General features: G+C 49.0%; 7 protein-coding genes across 7 annotated transcripts; 5 read left to right on the top strand and 2 right to left on the bottom strand.

Moving 5' to 3' along the window:
• Window positions 1-218: 218 nt before the first annotated feature.
• On the top strand, window positions 219-1,397 carry kae1 (O-sialoglycoprotein endopeptidase; the record flags this gene model as incomplete). The annotated part of the gene is made up of 2 exons (XM_057190416.1): window positions 219-570; window positions 658-1,397. 2 exons carry the CDS (start codon window positions 219-221, stop codon window positions 1,395-1,397), a joined length of 1,092 nt encoding a protein of 363 aa, XP_057038072.1.
• A 517-nt stretch (window positions 1,398-1,914) lies between these two features.
• On the bottom strand, window positions 1,915-3,380 carry N7518_009489 (putative Snf1 kinase complex beta-subunit Gal83; the record flags this gene model as incomplete). Its single annotated transcript, XM_057190415.1, has 3 exons — window positions 1,915-1,962; window positions 2,012-2,588; window positions 2,641-3,380. The coding sequence occupies 3 exons, from the start codon at window positions 3,378-3,380 to the stop codon at window positions 1,915-1,917; spliced, it is 1,365 nt and encodes a 454-aa protein (XP_057038071.1).
• A 322-nt stretch (window positions 3,381-3,702) lies between these two features.
• N7518_009488 (uncharacterized protein) lies at window positions 3,703-4,196 on the top strand (the record flags this gene model as incomplete). Its single annotated transcript, XM_057190414.1, has 2 exons — window positions 3,703-3,876; window positions 3,933-4,196. 2 exons carry the CDS (start codon window positions 3,703-3,705, stop codon window positions 4,194-4,196), a joined length of 438 nt encoding a protein of 145 aa, XP_057038070.1.
• Window positions 4,197-4,316: 120 nt separating this feature from the next.
• N7518_009487 (uncharacterized protein) lies at window positions 4,317-5,318 on the bottom strand (the record flags this gene model as incomplete). Its single annotated transcript, XM_057190413.1, has 2 exons — window positions 4,317-5,000; window positions 5,058-5,318. The coding sequence occupies 2 exons, from the start codon at window positions 5,316-5,318 to the stop codon at window positions 4,317-4,319; spliced, it is 945 nt and encodes a 314-aa protein (XP_057038069.1).
• Window positions 5,319-6,864: 1,546 nt separating this feature from the next.
• On the top strand, window positions 6,865-8,150 carry N7518_009486 (uncharacterized protein; the record flags this gene model as incomplete). The annotated part of the gene is made up of 3 exons (XM_057190412.1): window positions 6,865-6,893; window positions 6,955-7,301; window positions 7,369-8,150. The coding sequence occupies 3 exons, from the start codon at window positions 6,865-6,867 to the stop codon at window positions 8,148-8,150; spliced, it is 1,158 nt and encodes a 385-aa protein (XP_057038068.1).
• A 606-nt stretch (window positions 8,151-8,756) lies between these two features.
• On the top strand, window positions 8,757-9,187 carry N7518_009485 (uncharacterized protein; the record flags this gene model as incomplete). The annotated part of the gene is made up of 4 exons (XM_057190411.1): window positions 8,757-8,765; window positions 8,851-8,909; window positions 8,967-9,044; window positions 9,109-9,187. The coding sequence occupies 4 exons, from the start codon at window positions 8,757-8,759 to the stop codon at window positions 9,185-9,187; spliced, it is 225 nt and encodes a 74-aa protein (XP_057038067.1).
• A 563-nt stretch (window positions 9,188-9,750) lies between these two features.
• Window positions 9,751-11,199, top strand: N7518_009484 (alpha-mannosyltransferase; the record flags this gene model as incomplete). Its single annotated transcript, XM_057190410.1, has 1 exon — window positions 9,751-11,199. The coding sequence occupies one exon, from the start codon at window positions 9,751-9,753 to the stop codon at window positions 11,197-11,199; it is 1,449 nt and encodes a 482-aa protein (XP_057038066.1).
• Between the last annotated feature and the right edge of the window lie 979 nt (window positions 11,200-12,178).

Genomic DNA, 12,178 nt, shown 5'->3' with positions numbered 1-12,178 from the left:
ATAATGGAGAAGAGGGGAAAGAAGAAGACCGTCGGGAGTATGCAAAGTAGAGAGAAGGGTAGCTCGGGTTTAGTTCGGGACAACCGACGGGTGCCGCTTTAAAGGTCGATAACGATAACGAAAATCAGACGCCGCCGCCCGAGGTCTCATACATCGCGTATGAAGGTATTGGCTTTCACTTGATACATTCTCGTTGATATCTTGAAATACCGCCCATCATGATCGCAATTGGTATGGAAGGCTCGGCCAACAAACTGGGCATCGGCATCATGCTGCATCCCAAGGATGGTAGCGCCCCGCAGGTCCTCGCCAATATCAGACACACCTATGTCTCCCCACCAGGCGAGGGCTTCCTGCCCAAGGATACAGCGCGCCATCACCGATCATGGGTTGTGAAGCTGGTCAAGCAAGCTCTCAAAGAAGCTAAGGTGTCCGTCGACGATGTGGACTGCATTTGCTTCACCAAGGGACCCGGAATGGGTGCCCCGCTACAGAGTGTGGTAATCGCCGCGCGGATGTTGAGTCTGCTGTGGGGTAAAGAGCTGGTCGGGGTGAACCACTGTGTTGGACGTAAGTACTTATGCAAGCTATGTCATAAACCGTGCCTCCTATTTGGAGTTGGAACTCGAACAAACCGCTGACAACGTGAATCTCCAGACATCGAAATGGGCCGCCTCATCACTGGCGCAACAAACCCAGTCGTCCTATACGTCTCCGGCGGTAACACACAGGTCATCGCATACAGCTCGCAACGGTATCGCATTTTCGGCGAGACCCTCGATATGGCAGTAGGGAACTGTCTAGATCGGTTCGCGCGCACGCTGCATATCTCCAACGACCCAGCACCAGGATATAACATTGAACAGCTAGCGAAGCAAGGAAAGCAGCTAGTCGATCTGCCATACGTCGTGAAGGGCATGGACTGTTCATTCTCCGGGATCCTGGCTGCGATCGATGGTCTCGCTAAGCAGTGGGGGTTAGGCGGGGAGGAGAAGGCGCGAGAAGATGAGCAGAGAACGGTTGATTCTACCGTCGCAGACGAGTCATTAGAAGGAAAGCCTACACGCGCAGATTTGTGCTTCTCTCTCCAGGAAACTGTCTTCTCAATGCTCGTTGAGATCACCGAGCGCGCAATGGCGCATGTTGGATCGAAGCAGGTTCTTATTGTTGGTGGTGTTGGCTCCAATGAGCGTTTGCAGGAGATGATGGGTATCATGGCACGGGATCGCGGTGGAAGTGTTTACGCAACGGATGAGCGGTTCTGTATCGACAACGGGATTATGATTGCACAGGCTGGTATATTGGCATACGGGACCGGATTCCGGACACCCTTGAGCGAGAGTACTTGTACCCAGCGGTTCCGTACGGATGAAGTGTTTGTGAAGTGGCGGGATTGATATCGATCTCTTGTTTGAACCAAAAATAAATCTATTATGTGTTATGAATTGAGCGACTAATCTGATATCCTTTGAACTCGGTCGGTTAAATTTGGGAAAATCATATCCATCACTCATCTCAAGCGTTTTTCAAACCATTTGTATTATTGCTGCATAAATCGAAGCGCCTGTACAGCTGTGAAATCCCAAATCCCCTCCCAACACGAAAGTAACGCCTGAAAAAATATGCAATATGTGGTGATCTCCTCACTAGACAGATCGTTCAACGGACATTCATGTGTGGTCAATGACTGGGCGATCTAGTAATAGGATCTAGTTGCCATTATGGGAGGAACCCGAGAACACCTGGACAGACAGGAAGGACTGGCGAGTGGAAATGAGCCGAACAAGGCCGGGAATTGCTTGGAAATCTTTTTATCTCTGCAAATCGGACAGACCACCAACATGTCTGAGGCAGTATTCGGTAAAATAATGTATGCATGCAATTAAAAGAACCCCCTATATGTTTGGACACAGCTCATTCTGTGACATCGCCAGTCGGTTTGTACAAAATGGTCGTGACATACTGCATACAGATTAGTTAATCCACAAAGGTATGTAGAGCAGTGACTTACTTTTCTTTTATACCTGGTTGTCGCGCTTGTAGCCAGGACACCGTTCTTGATACTGCTCGTGGCAAGGTGATTGAGGACAGTGTGGTTCGGATAATTCAAAACACTGCTATCGTCTTTCATGGGAGTCGTGCCGTTGAGAATTGACTTACCCAAGAAGAGAGGCAGACTGGGAGGGGTAGCCGTATCTCCAATGACATTGGCGGCCTGGAAATAGGCCGGGCTATCTTCTTCCTTGTCCAGGTCGGCCAAGAATTGAGGGATGGCATCACCGAAATCACCGGGTGGCACCTCTTCCTCGGTTTCTTCCTTTTCTAGAGGGTGGTCTTCGGTATGTCCTACAACCTGCTTAGAGGCATCTGGCACCGTGTTTGGAGTTTGAGCTCCCGCCGGAACGGCCGAGTCTTTGTCATGAGCATCATCTGCACTGACTTCAATGTAGTTGACCAGATGATTAGTAAAGTCGACGGCAGTCGGAAGACTATCCGAAGCGCGCATTGTTCCATCGACAATGAATTTCAAGTGGTGCGTGCCAGGTCGAAGGTTCAGAGTAGTAGACATAACGGACGGATTTTTTTCACTATCGAGTGTTAGTCGAGTCCCGGAAATCCTAGCCTCATCATTTAACCAACCTTCTGTGCAGGCGGAACTTCTTCTCCCAGTTAACAAAAGTTCCAGTGACGTAGACCTTCTGACCAGGCGCTGACCATTCAATAAGGACCGGGACGGCCTTGCCCGCACCACTGATGGTGTATGGCTGGAGCTCATCAAGCAACTCCTCCTCTTCAATGGTTGTATGACCTGAAGCCAGAGTGCTCGGATCCATCCGTTCGTCTAAGAGACGATCCGCTGGCATCGACTGGATATGCGAGTCCTCGGGGCCGGCGACAGGCGATCCGGGCGTGGTGTTGGCATCGCCAATTGGCAATGGCAGGCGTGGTGGATGTTGTAGGTGGGCCGATGCGCTATAGTACGAATTGAGGAGCGGGGCCGATGGTGCCACAGGATCGCGCCCCGGGACATTGCGCGAGATCGGGACTTGGACCGGGTTGGAGTGGTCGCGGGATGGGATGTCCTTGATCGTGGAGGGCTCAGCTCGACGTGCGTCTTGTGGCGAAGCCTTCTCTATGTTTTTGGGCGAAGATTCAAGGACGTTTCGGGATTGTAGACGTTCTTGCACGGATCCTTGAAATCCTGCCGAGTGCCCAGCGGCTGTCTCCTTTGTGGCCGAAGGATCGGCCACGGTGGTCTTCGGGGCCAAGATCGTGTTGAGAGAGGATCGGCGGGCGACTTTTCGATCGCTTGTAGAGCTGTGGTGGGCATGGGCAGACGGCGCGTCGCCCACCGGGCCTTTGGAAGGGTTGTTGCCCATCGAAGGCGGGGAAAGGTGCGATAGCCTTGGGCCGAGATTTTGCTGGGAGGTGGGGAAAGGGGAGGGTCAAACTAAGTCACAATGGCGGGCTAAGAAAGACACTTCCGACGCCAGCTCAAAGTAAGGATTGGCGGTGGGCAGTAATCAAAGTCGATTGATGTACTCGCATTGTCACGGTACAGTAGACGCCGATGACGCCGGAATCCTAATCCGGCAGATTAGGGCTTAGGGCTTTGAAGTTGGACCGCGGCGCGTGTTACTTGGATATCATAACAGTCGAGATGCATAGTTAGATGATTTGCCACATATTTTCATAATAATCATGAGTTGGGTATCGATCCTGAAATATCCTCTGTTGCTCGTTCTTGGCTTTACAATCCAATTACTATCCTACTTGTTGTCAACTCTCCTCTTCCTCGCATCGCCAGTGATCTACATCGGACATGTCTTCTTATACCTGGCACTGCTTCCATTGCGTATCCTCGTGATATTAGAGGTATGCATATCTAAATATCGTAGTCTTTAGTGGTAGCATGTACTAAACTCTAATAGGGATTCATCTATTTCATGACTGTGGCTGTGCTTGTCGGAGCCACTATAGGCATGATCCTACATTTTACCGGCAGCGTCATATCACAATTCCTGCGGATTGAAGAGTCAAATGAGCCACGGCGGCCTCGGGTGAAGCAAGAGCTTCTATATTCTGTGCCCCAAAATCATTCCTTCGACTATCTAGCAGCGCAGCTGGATGATCGCAAGTTCCTGCCCTACTCGACGATCTTGGAGGAGGAGGAGAACAGCTATGAGTCAGGCTGATGTGCAGATATCTTAAGTCTAGTGCATAATATTCCTATGCCTCCGGTCTGGCGCTTTCCAAATGGACTCTCTATTCCTAAATACACAAGCCTGGATTTCAGGTAACCCTTTCCCGCTCGCTCAAGGCGAAAGCATATTCTTGATGGTTATATCAAACTGCTCGGGTTCGCGGCCAAGTAGTCGCGCCAGATTTGGAGTAACAACCGCACATTCGCCATCGCGGATTCCATCAAAAGCAGTCGCCCAGAGAGGCGCCCAGTTGCCACCACCATATGTGAGACCATTTTGGACCTGTGGCTGCTTGACGTACTCGTCCACGGATACCTGTCGGATCTTGATTGGCTTATTGAGCACGTGACTGAATACATCCGCTGTTTCATTGAGTGACCAAGCACGAGGGCCAGATAGAAGGATGGTCTTGTTTAAATAAGGGAAAGCAGCGGGATCTTGAGCGTGTTGTGCAATGAGTTTTGCGGTTGCTTCCCCCAACTCGTCTTGTTTAGCCCAAGCAAGGCCAGGGGCCGAGCCATCGTGGGGGATACAGATCTCGTTAGAAGGAGCTTTGAGATCGAAGAAGGCAGTATAGAGTGGGAAGGACTCTGAATACAACCCTTCGCGAACGACGGTATACGTAAACTGTGGGTCTTGGGCGTGTAGCTCGGCCAGATACTTCTCAGTCGCAATGTGGGCAAGCATCACTTGGGCTTTAGTATGGAGATTTCTATCACCGGCAAACGCAAGAGACGAGTAAAAGATGTGCTTAACGCCACTCTTTCGAGCTGCATCAATCGCGGACTTGTGTACCTATGGAACCAGATTAGCCGCTAGGCGTCAAAAGGTTGTGGAAAATGTGAAATATACCTTGAATCGATGCTCGTTCTGGATACTAGCATAGGAGATCAAGTTTAATGACGAAATTCCGTCAAACGCATGGTCGAGTGTCTCGGCGCTGTCGTAATCGGCCTTGCGGATGATAGCTCCAGCGGCTTTCTCTTTGCTGAGTTTCTCTGGGCTGCGAGCGACGAGCATCACTTCTTTGGCAGGGACTAGCCCAAGAAGGTGCTTAAGGGTACTGCCTCCAAGGCCTCCAGAGGCCGGGAATATGCCAAGCTTGTTTGCCATCGCTGAATTACTGATGAGGTTAAGAGGGAACCAACTAAAGTTTACTGTGCTGCTTTTATATCCAGTGGATTTACAGTGAGACTCTGAAAGTCTCCGACTCGGATGAATTAATGTCGACTTTTCAGCTCTGTACATCCAGTGGAAGTCCACGGATGGACTCAGCAGTTGATTAGTCAACATATACTTCCCTAGGTATCCATGGATATTGGGAACCTTGGAACTCTCTGCATGATATCATCAAGATCTCATCTCTGTCACTGTGCAGACTAATCAAATTTAGAAAGTCTTCAGGCGTGATTAGGTGTGACATCCGACTTCGGTAGACTCGGGCATTAAGTTGGTCAAAGCGGGGGTCTTCTCGGAGACATTATAGCTCGAAGAAGGCGCCGGATTACAAATGCATTGAGTACATGCACTAGAAAGAACCCCAAAGGGCCACTGCGAAGGACAGTGGAGTTTGCGTATCGTCAGGGCCAGGATATTGGCATTCAGCAGGCACATGGATTCAAAGTAAGCACTATAATCTGTTCTATTCTTTCGAATCCGACCAGAAATATCTCTCGAGTCTAGCGTATAATACTATACAACATAATAACTAAAGTCTAAGGTGCAATTGAGCTTACTATCCGCGGCGGGTCAGACAATTTCTTATCAAACTGCTAAGAACCCCAGGCAAGGAGGCGACCTATCGAATCTTCGCGCGACATCCTTCCACTTGAGATATGTTATATGCACCGGCTTCGCGGTCTAGTGGAACAGCACCCCCTATATTGCCTAATTGGGCCACAGACGATCCAACCAATCACATTATACACATCCAGTTTCCAACAATAAAAGGTACGATGATGTAGCATCCTCAAATCTATGTTTGAATCTTACTTATCTCAATTTGCTCTCTTATAATACCGATCTCCGCCTAAAATCGTCCGATGAACGCAGATAATACGAAGAGAAGTATGAGAGAGAGCAGTTCCCACAATTTCCCGAGCTAAATGCATACCCGATCCAGTCATATTGCCGCATTGCTGAGCTTGAATTGTTTAAATATTCTTAAATATCCTCATGCTTTGATATAAAGGTACAAGAATAGTCGCTTATGCGGCCTTGTCATGTCTTGTCAGTAGTCTTTTTGGGTACTCTTTTGGTATGTATTTTTCCTATGTCAGTGTTATAGCCGGATGAAAATGGATAGCCCCAAAATATAGTGAAAATGGTTTGAATGTGTATGCTATAACCAATCAGTAAAGCCCTACGGAGTACCTAGATGTAATAGCAGCTGCAAAGACCCGCGACCTTATGTGATGTATATAATTGACCGTGTAGGGAGTACATATGCAGAGAATGTGACAGCCTAAGCCCATGCATATCCCTGCTAGAGGTCGCCCTACTTTTAGAATAGATTGGGTCTCATTGCATTGCCAAGAGCACCTAAGTACTTCTTGGCTTGTTTTGTAAGATTCCCATAAACTGGTCTTCTCCACCTTCTACAACATACTCCGCACGGGAACATCTATATTTCCCCTTTGCCTTTTTTCAAATTTCAATCATGCCGTCCGACTCGAAGACATCTTCCAAGTATAACTACACAAGACTATGGTGTATTCACCGCGCTGATTCTTGCTAACTCTTAAAACAGGTCAATCTTCGCAAACCCGCCAGTCAAGATCATTGTGGGCAGTGATGAGCGCATTTACTATGTCCACCGTGGAACACTCGAGATCCACCCCGCATTTGATGCCCGGCTGAAGGCTTCCACTGACGAATACGAGGAGGCGATTGATTGGAGTGGCTTTGACGACCAGACTGTTGATTGCGTATTGAACTTCCTTTACACTGGAGGCTATCAGGCACCTCAAATATCTTCTGTGGCAGCCGAGGAAGGTGAGGCAGATGCGGGGGAAGAGGCCCCAGCGCAAGACGGAGAAGAACAAGAAGAACAAGAAGTAGTAGTGGACGAGGCAGAGGAAGCGGATGAAGAAGATGGTAATAAACCCCCTCTTATATCTTCCCATCTCGGTATCAAAAATATCGAGACACTAATACGATGTAGAACCACAATCACCACCTGACAGCCCACAGTCACAAACTTCATGGCCACAGTCACCATGTCCAATGTTTCCTGCGCGTCCAAGGATTCTGCAACCCGTTGCGGAGTCCCCCATAGCCCCAGACTCGCCACCATCCCTGGCCCTATCAGAGTGCGATCTAAACGACCGGCCTCTGACTCCTCTAGAATACTGCGATGGAGTCACTCTGACCACGGAGCATGTCTCGGCGCAAAAGGTCGGAGACCACGAAGGAGAAGACCAAGACCAGGAAGAAGAACCAGAACAAGAAGCCGAAGAAAACGTTGCTGAGATTTATCTCCACGCTAAAGTGTATTCCTTCGCACGGCAACTCGACTTCGTGAAATTGGAACAATTCGCTCTGAATCGTCTGGCTGAGGTCCTTCTTGCCCTGGAGCAGACAGACAAGATCCTATTCCCGTACTTGGTGGATGCAATCCGACTGGTCTATAAGACGACTAGTACTATTGATAATGCGAGGAACTTGCTATCTCAGTTCGTGGCACTGCGGTACACCACGCTGGTTAGCGAGGATCTGGACGAACTTATCACAGAGGGGGGAGAGTTTGTGGTCGATCTGTCGCATAAACTTGCTCGGAAACTGACAACCATCTCAATTGCGTTTAAGAGGATTGAATATCTTACTCATAGGAATGAGGAGTTGAAGGCAGAAAGTGCACAGAAAGATAAAGAGCTGAAGGCTTTGAGAGAGGAGGTTAGACATGGACCGATACAGGGATTTCCGTCTTTCACATATCAGATTTGAAGTTGTGCTAGGCGTTAGTACACAGTCACCGTTCAATGGACTAATTTTTGGGTTCTTTTTCTTTCCTCGGCTCTTCTCGTCTCTCACGTTCATCAATGATTTATAGGTATACGTGTAACGTGCTTATAGGCAACCCGGACCCAGCCCATGAGCCAATGGCATAAAACCCAACCGGATCCTACTGCTCACATTTTCTAGCGCCGAGCTAGTGTTCGCCGATTTTGATATCCGTACATTTCCTATACCCCACAAACCCAATAGTTCCTAGCAGATCTTTCTTCAGCTGCTCACGCAAAGATATTCCGGACTAGATTCTAATGACGTCGCTACCACCTCGGTCCTCCTGTCTGCTATAATCCCTACTATAGTCCCTGCTTAATCCCTGCTTAGTGTGTACAGGCCGCCATCGTGGGGTTGGCCTCCACTGTTGATGCTCACCGCTTAGCATGTCCATTCCGTTGGGGCCACGGGTGATTTCAGCTCAACAATGATTCCATTGAGTTTCCCTTTCTACCACCGAATATGATATAAGTAGGACCTTCTTGCCTGGTCTTAGAATCTTCTATAGTCAGAACCTTCTACAGTCAATTTAATTATTATTTCAAAATGCCCACGGTATGTTATCGACAACTATAGCCACAACCAGGTAAAAATGCTTCCTATTCAACGGCTCGACGCTAACATTCTTTGTGCTATAAAGACACACGTTTATTTTGAGGATATAGAGGCATATACGGATCACGCGAACACAATTTATCAGTAAGTCTATATACAGCATAGAGTAAACTCGTACAACCATGCTAACAATGAATTCAGGATCATCGAAGAGGCCGGTTTCGAAAGAGATTCTTATCTATCGACCAGGAGCTATCCTCCCATCCTATTTTTACCCACGTAAGTATCTCCTTGGCTTCAAAGGGGTTCTGATTATCAGAACATGAGCTGACGTATTAATTAGTGCTCGCCTCGATGATCATACTGTTGGCAAATTGAAGAAGTATGGGGTGAATGTTAGACAGGGTGAGGATCAGGATTAGATCTAGTCAGCCCGTCCCTTACCATGGCCTTTGGCGAGCGACAAGGGCTGCGCTGCACATGGGCAGAATGAGGGAAGAAGCCAGACGTGGCTGACGGAGAGAGGAAGGCGATCTTGCCGGATCAACAGATCTACAGAGCAATTATAGATGGTTCCACACCGGTTTCAGAAGTAAATTTTCTATTATTGGTTGAATTGATATACGACAGATCAGGTGATATCCGAATAGTATCGTAAGTCATGTGATTACCCAAAGTAGCTTAAAACAAATAGTGTTTCCCGTATGACCTCGTTGGCTATTTGGAACGCCATGCTGACCAATGATATATAGAACCTGATATAAAGATTGCCTCTCTACATGAATCCTTCAAGGCTTATTTACGGCCGAAAAAGCGGTCTGTGCAATCGGGATAATCTTACATTTACATTCTGGAAATGGCATGTCTCCATTGAGTGACTTGCAATAGCTCGCCTTGAATACATGACCATCGACGTCATTGGAACGATCGTCGATCTTATCGATCAAGCTGTGGGGTAGAGCACTTACATCCGAGACATTCCACGATGATCCCGCGATCCTTTCTGCGCGTGCGAGCGCTGTTGGCAGCCTTGATACTCGCTATCTTTCTCACCTGGGCAATATTGAGAGAGTTCAAATCCTACATACCCAATATCTCGTTTCCACAGGCCATCACCACAGACCTGACACCATTACATCGCCAATTCTGGCAAGAATTCCACGCCCTGCTAGAGAAATATGCGCCGGGCACAGAGCCTATCATCGAATATCAGAGGGCGCCCACAGAAGGCTTCAATGCTCACAATGCACCACCACGTCCAGATACCCTCTACGTTCCGGAGGAAGACATCACAACCATGAAAGAAGCGCATACTGGCTTCGTCAATGCAATCGCCGACTCCCCACCCGAGCTCCCCTACCTCCCCAACACAAAAGGCATAGTCTCAACAGCAGGGGGCCCCTACCTCCCAGTGCTAGTGATATCCCTCCGCATGCTCCGCCGAACCGGCTCCACGCTCCCGATGGAGGTATTTCTCTCCGACGAAGACGAGTACGAACACTACATATGCGATGTAGTTCTACCCTCGCTGAACGCGCAGTGCGTAGTTCTATCCCGCATCCTCATCGCGGCCCCAGCCCAAATCCAAAAATACCAATTCAAGCCCCTCGCAATGCTCTTCTCCTCCTTCGAAGAAATCCTCTTCCTAGACGCAGACGCCTTCCCCCTCAAGAAACCAGAACATCTCTTCACCACCGAGCCCTTCCTCTCAAATGGCATGGTCACCTGGCCCGACTTCTGGGCCTCCTCCGCCTCCCCACACTTCTACGAAATCGCAAACCACCCGCCCCCACCAATGGACCTGCGCCAGTCGACAGAATCAGGCGAAGTCCTCCTCTCCAAACGATCCCATCTCCGCTCCCTCCTCCTCGCAACATACTACAACTACCACGGGCCCTCGCACTACTACCCCCTCCTCTCACAAGGCGCCGCCGGCGAAGGCGACAAGGAGACCTTCCTCGCAGCCGCGACCGCCATGCACGAATCCTTCCACCAAGTCAGCGAGTCCATCTGCGCCCTCGGCCACGAAACCATTCACGGCGGCATAGCCGGCTCCGCAATGGCGCAGTTCGATCCCGTGCAGGACTTCGCCCTGACCAGTCGCGGGATATGGCGTGTCAGAGGTGACGACGCCCCCGCGCCAGACGTCTTCTTCATCCACGCCAACTTTCCTAAATTCAATCCCGCCACCGTCTTCCAGCTCCATGATGTTAACCCTGCGTTTACGGATGAGGGGGAGTATACGCGCGCCTGGACGCTGCCGGTGGATGTTGTGCGGGGGTTCAATGGCAGGGTTGATGTCGAGAAGGGTTTCTGGCAGGAGATTCTTTGGACGGCTTGCGAGCTTGAGGATAAGTTCCGGAGTTGGACTGCGAATGAGGGGGTTTGTGATGCGGTGAGGGAGTATTGGGGTGCTGTTTTTGGGGCGGGTTGATTTTACCTTGAGATGTCGGTTCGGCAGGTATGAGAACTGACATTGCTATTCTCGATTTTTATGTGTCTTTGCCGGAACGCATAATCAATGTATATCCCGGTTGGCCCTGCTCTTGATGTCTTGTGCAAGGCAATGGTGAGACCATGAAATAATGCACTCGCATCTTGCATTCTGCACTCACATATTCCCCCGCCAGAGGTGTGTCAGAATAGCCTCTCGCAGAAATGACCTCTGTCATAAGAAGGTCATTCTTGCCAAGAGCAGCAACGATATCGAGAAGATAACGCTCTTCTAAAAGCATTCGAAGATAATGCTCATTCACTGACTTCTACTTCCTTCTATAACTATCCATTTCATGTATATATATGACTAAGTAGCGAGCCTCGTTGTTTGTGAACAATCTCTTTCTTTTGCTCACATTTCAAGCGAGAATAACGACGCAAATTCAACAAGACTCCCCAACGCTCAACCTAGGATAAAACAAAAGATAATCCCAGATAATCCTCGCAACCTCCTCTGGCTCCTTATAAGGGAACGACGAGGTACTCGCAATTCAGCTTGTGGCGGAAAAGTAGATCGAGGTGTGGAAGAGTGCGCTTTGGAGCGTAGCGTGGTGCGGTGCCACGGGCTGTGGAGAGACCTATATAGTGGAGCCCTTGTGCAAATGTATCCCATACTTCTTTGTAGTTTTAACTAAACCGAAAAATAATAGGGGATGAATGGGGCAGTCGGCGGGTCTGATTTGGCGGGCGATGAGTGCAAGATATAGAGACAGAAGAATAGAAAATACAGAGAAACGGAGGAAGAGCAGCGAAATGTCGGAGGGCGCCATTTACACGATACACGATAAATAAACGAAACCAATATGGTATGACAGAGCCAATGCGTTGACTATGCAATAGTATTCATCGGGCATCACAAACCACAAACCCAGCCATCTAAAACAGGTAAGAATACACAAGACGGGATATCTAAGAAA

Source organism: Penicillium psychrosexuale (assembly GCF_028828465.1).
Source record: "Penicillium psychrosexuale strain IBT 29551 chromosome Unknown utg000005l, whole genome shotgun sequence".
NCBI lineage: Eukaryota > Fungi > Ascomycota > Eurotiomycetes > Eurotiales > Aspergillaceae > Penicillium > Penicillium psychrosexuale.
Note: the sequence above shows the minus strand (reverse complement) of the source record. Positions and strands in the feature narration are given on the sequence as shown.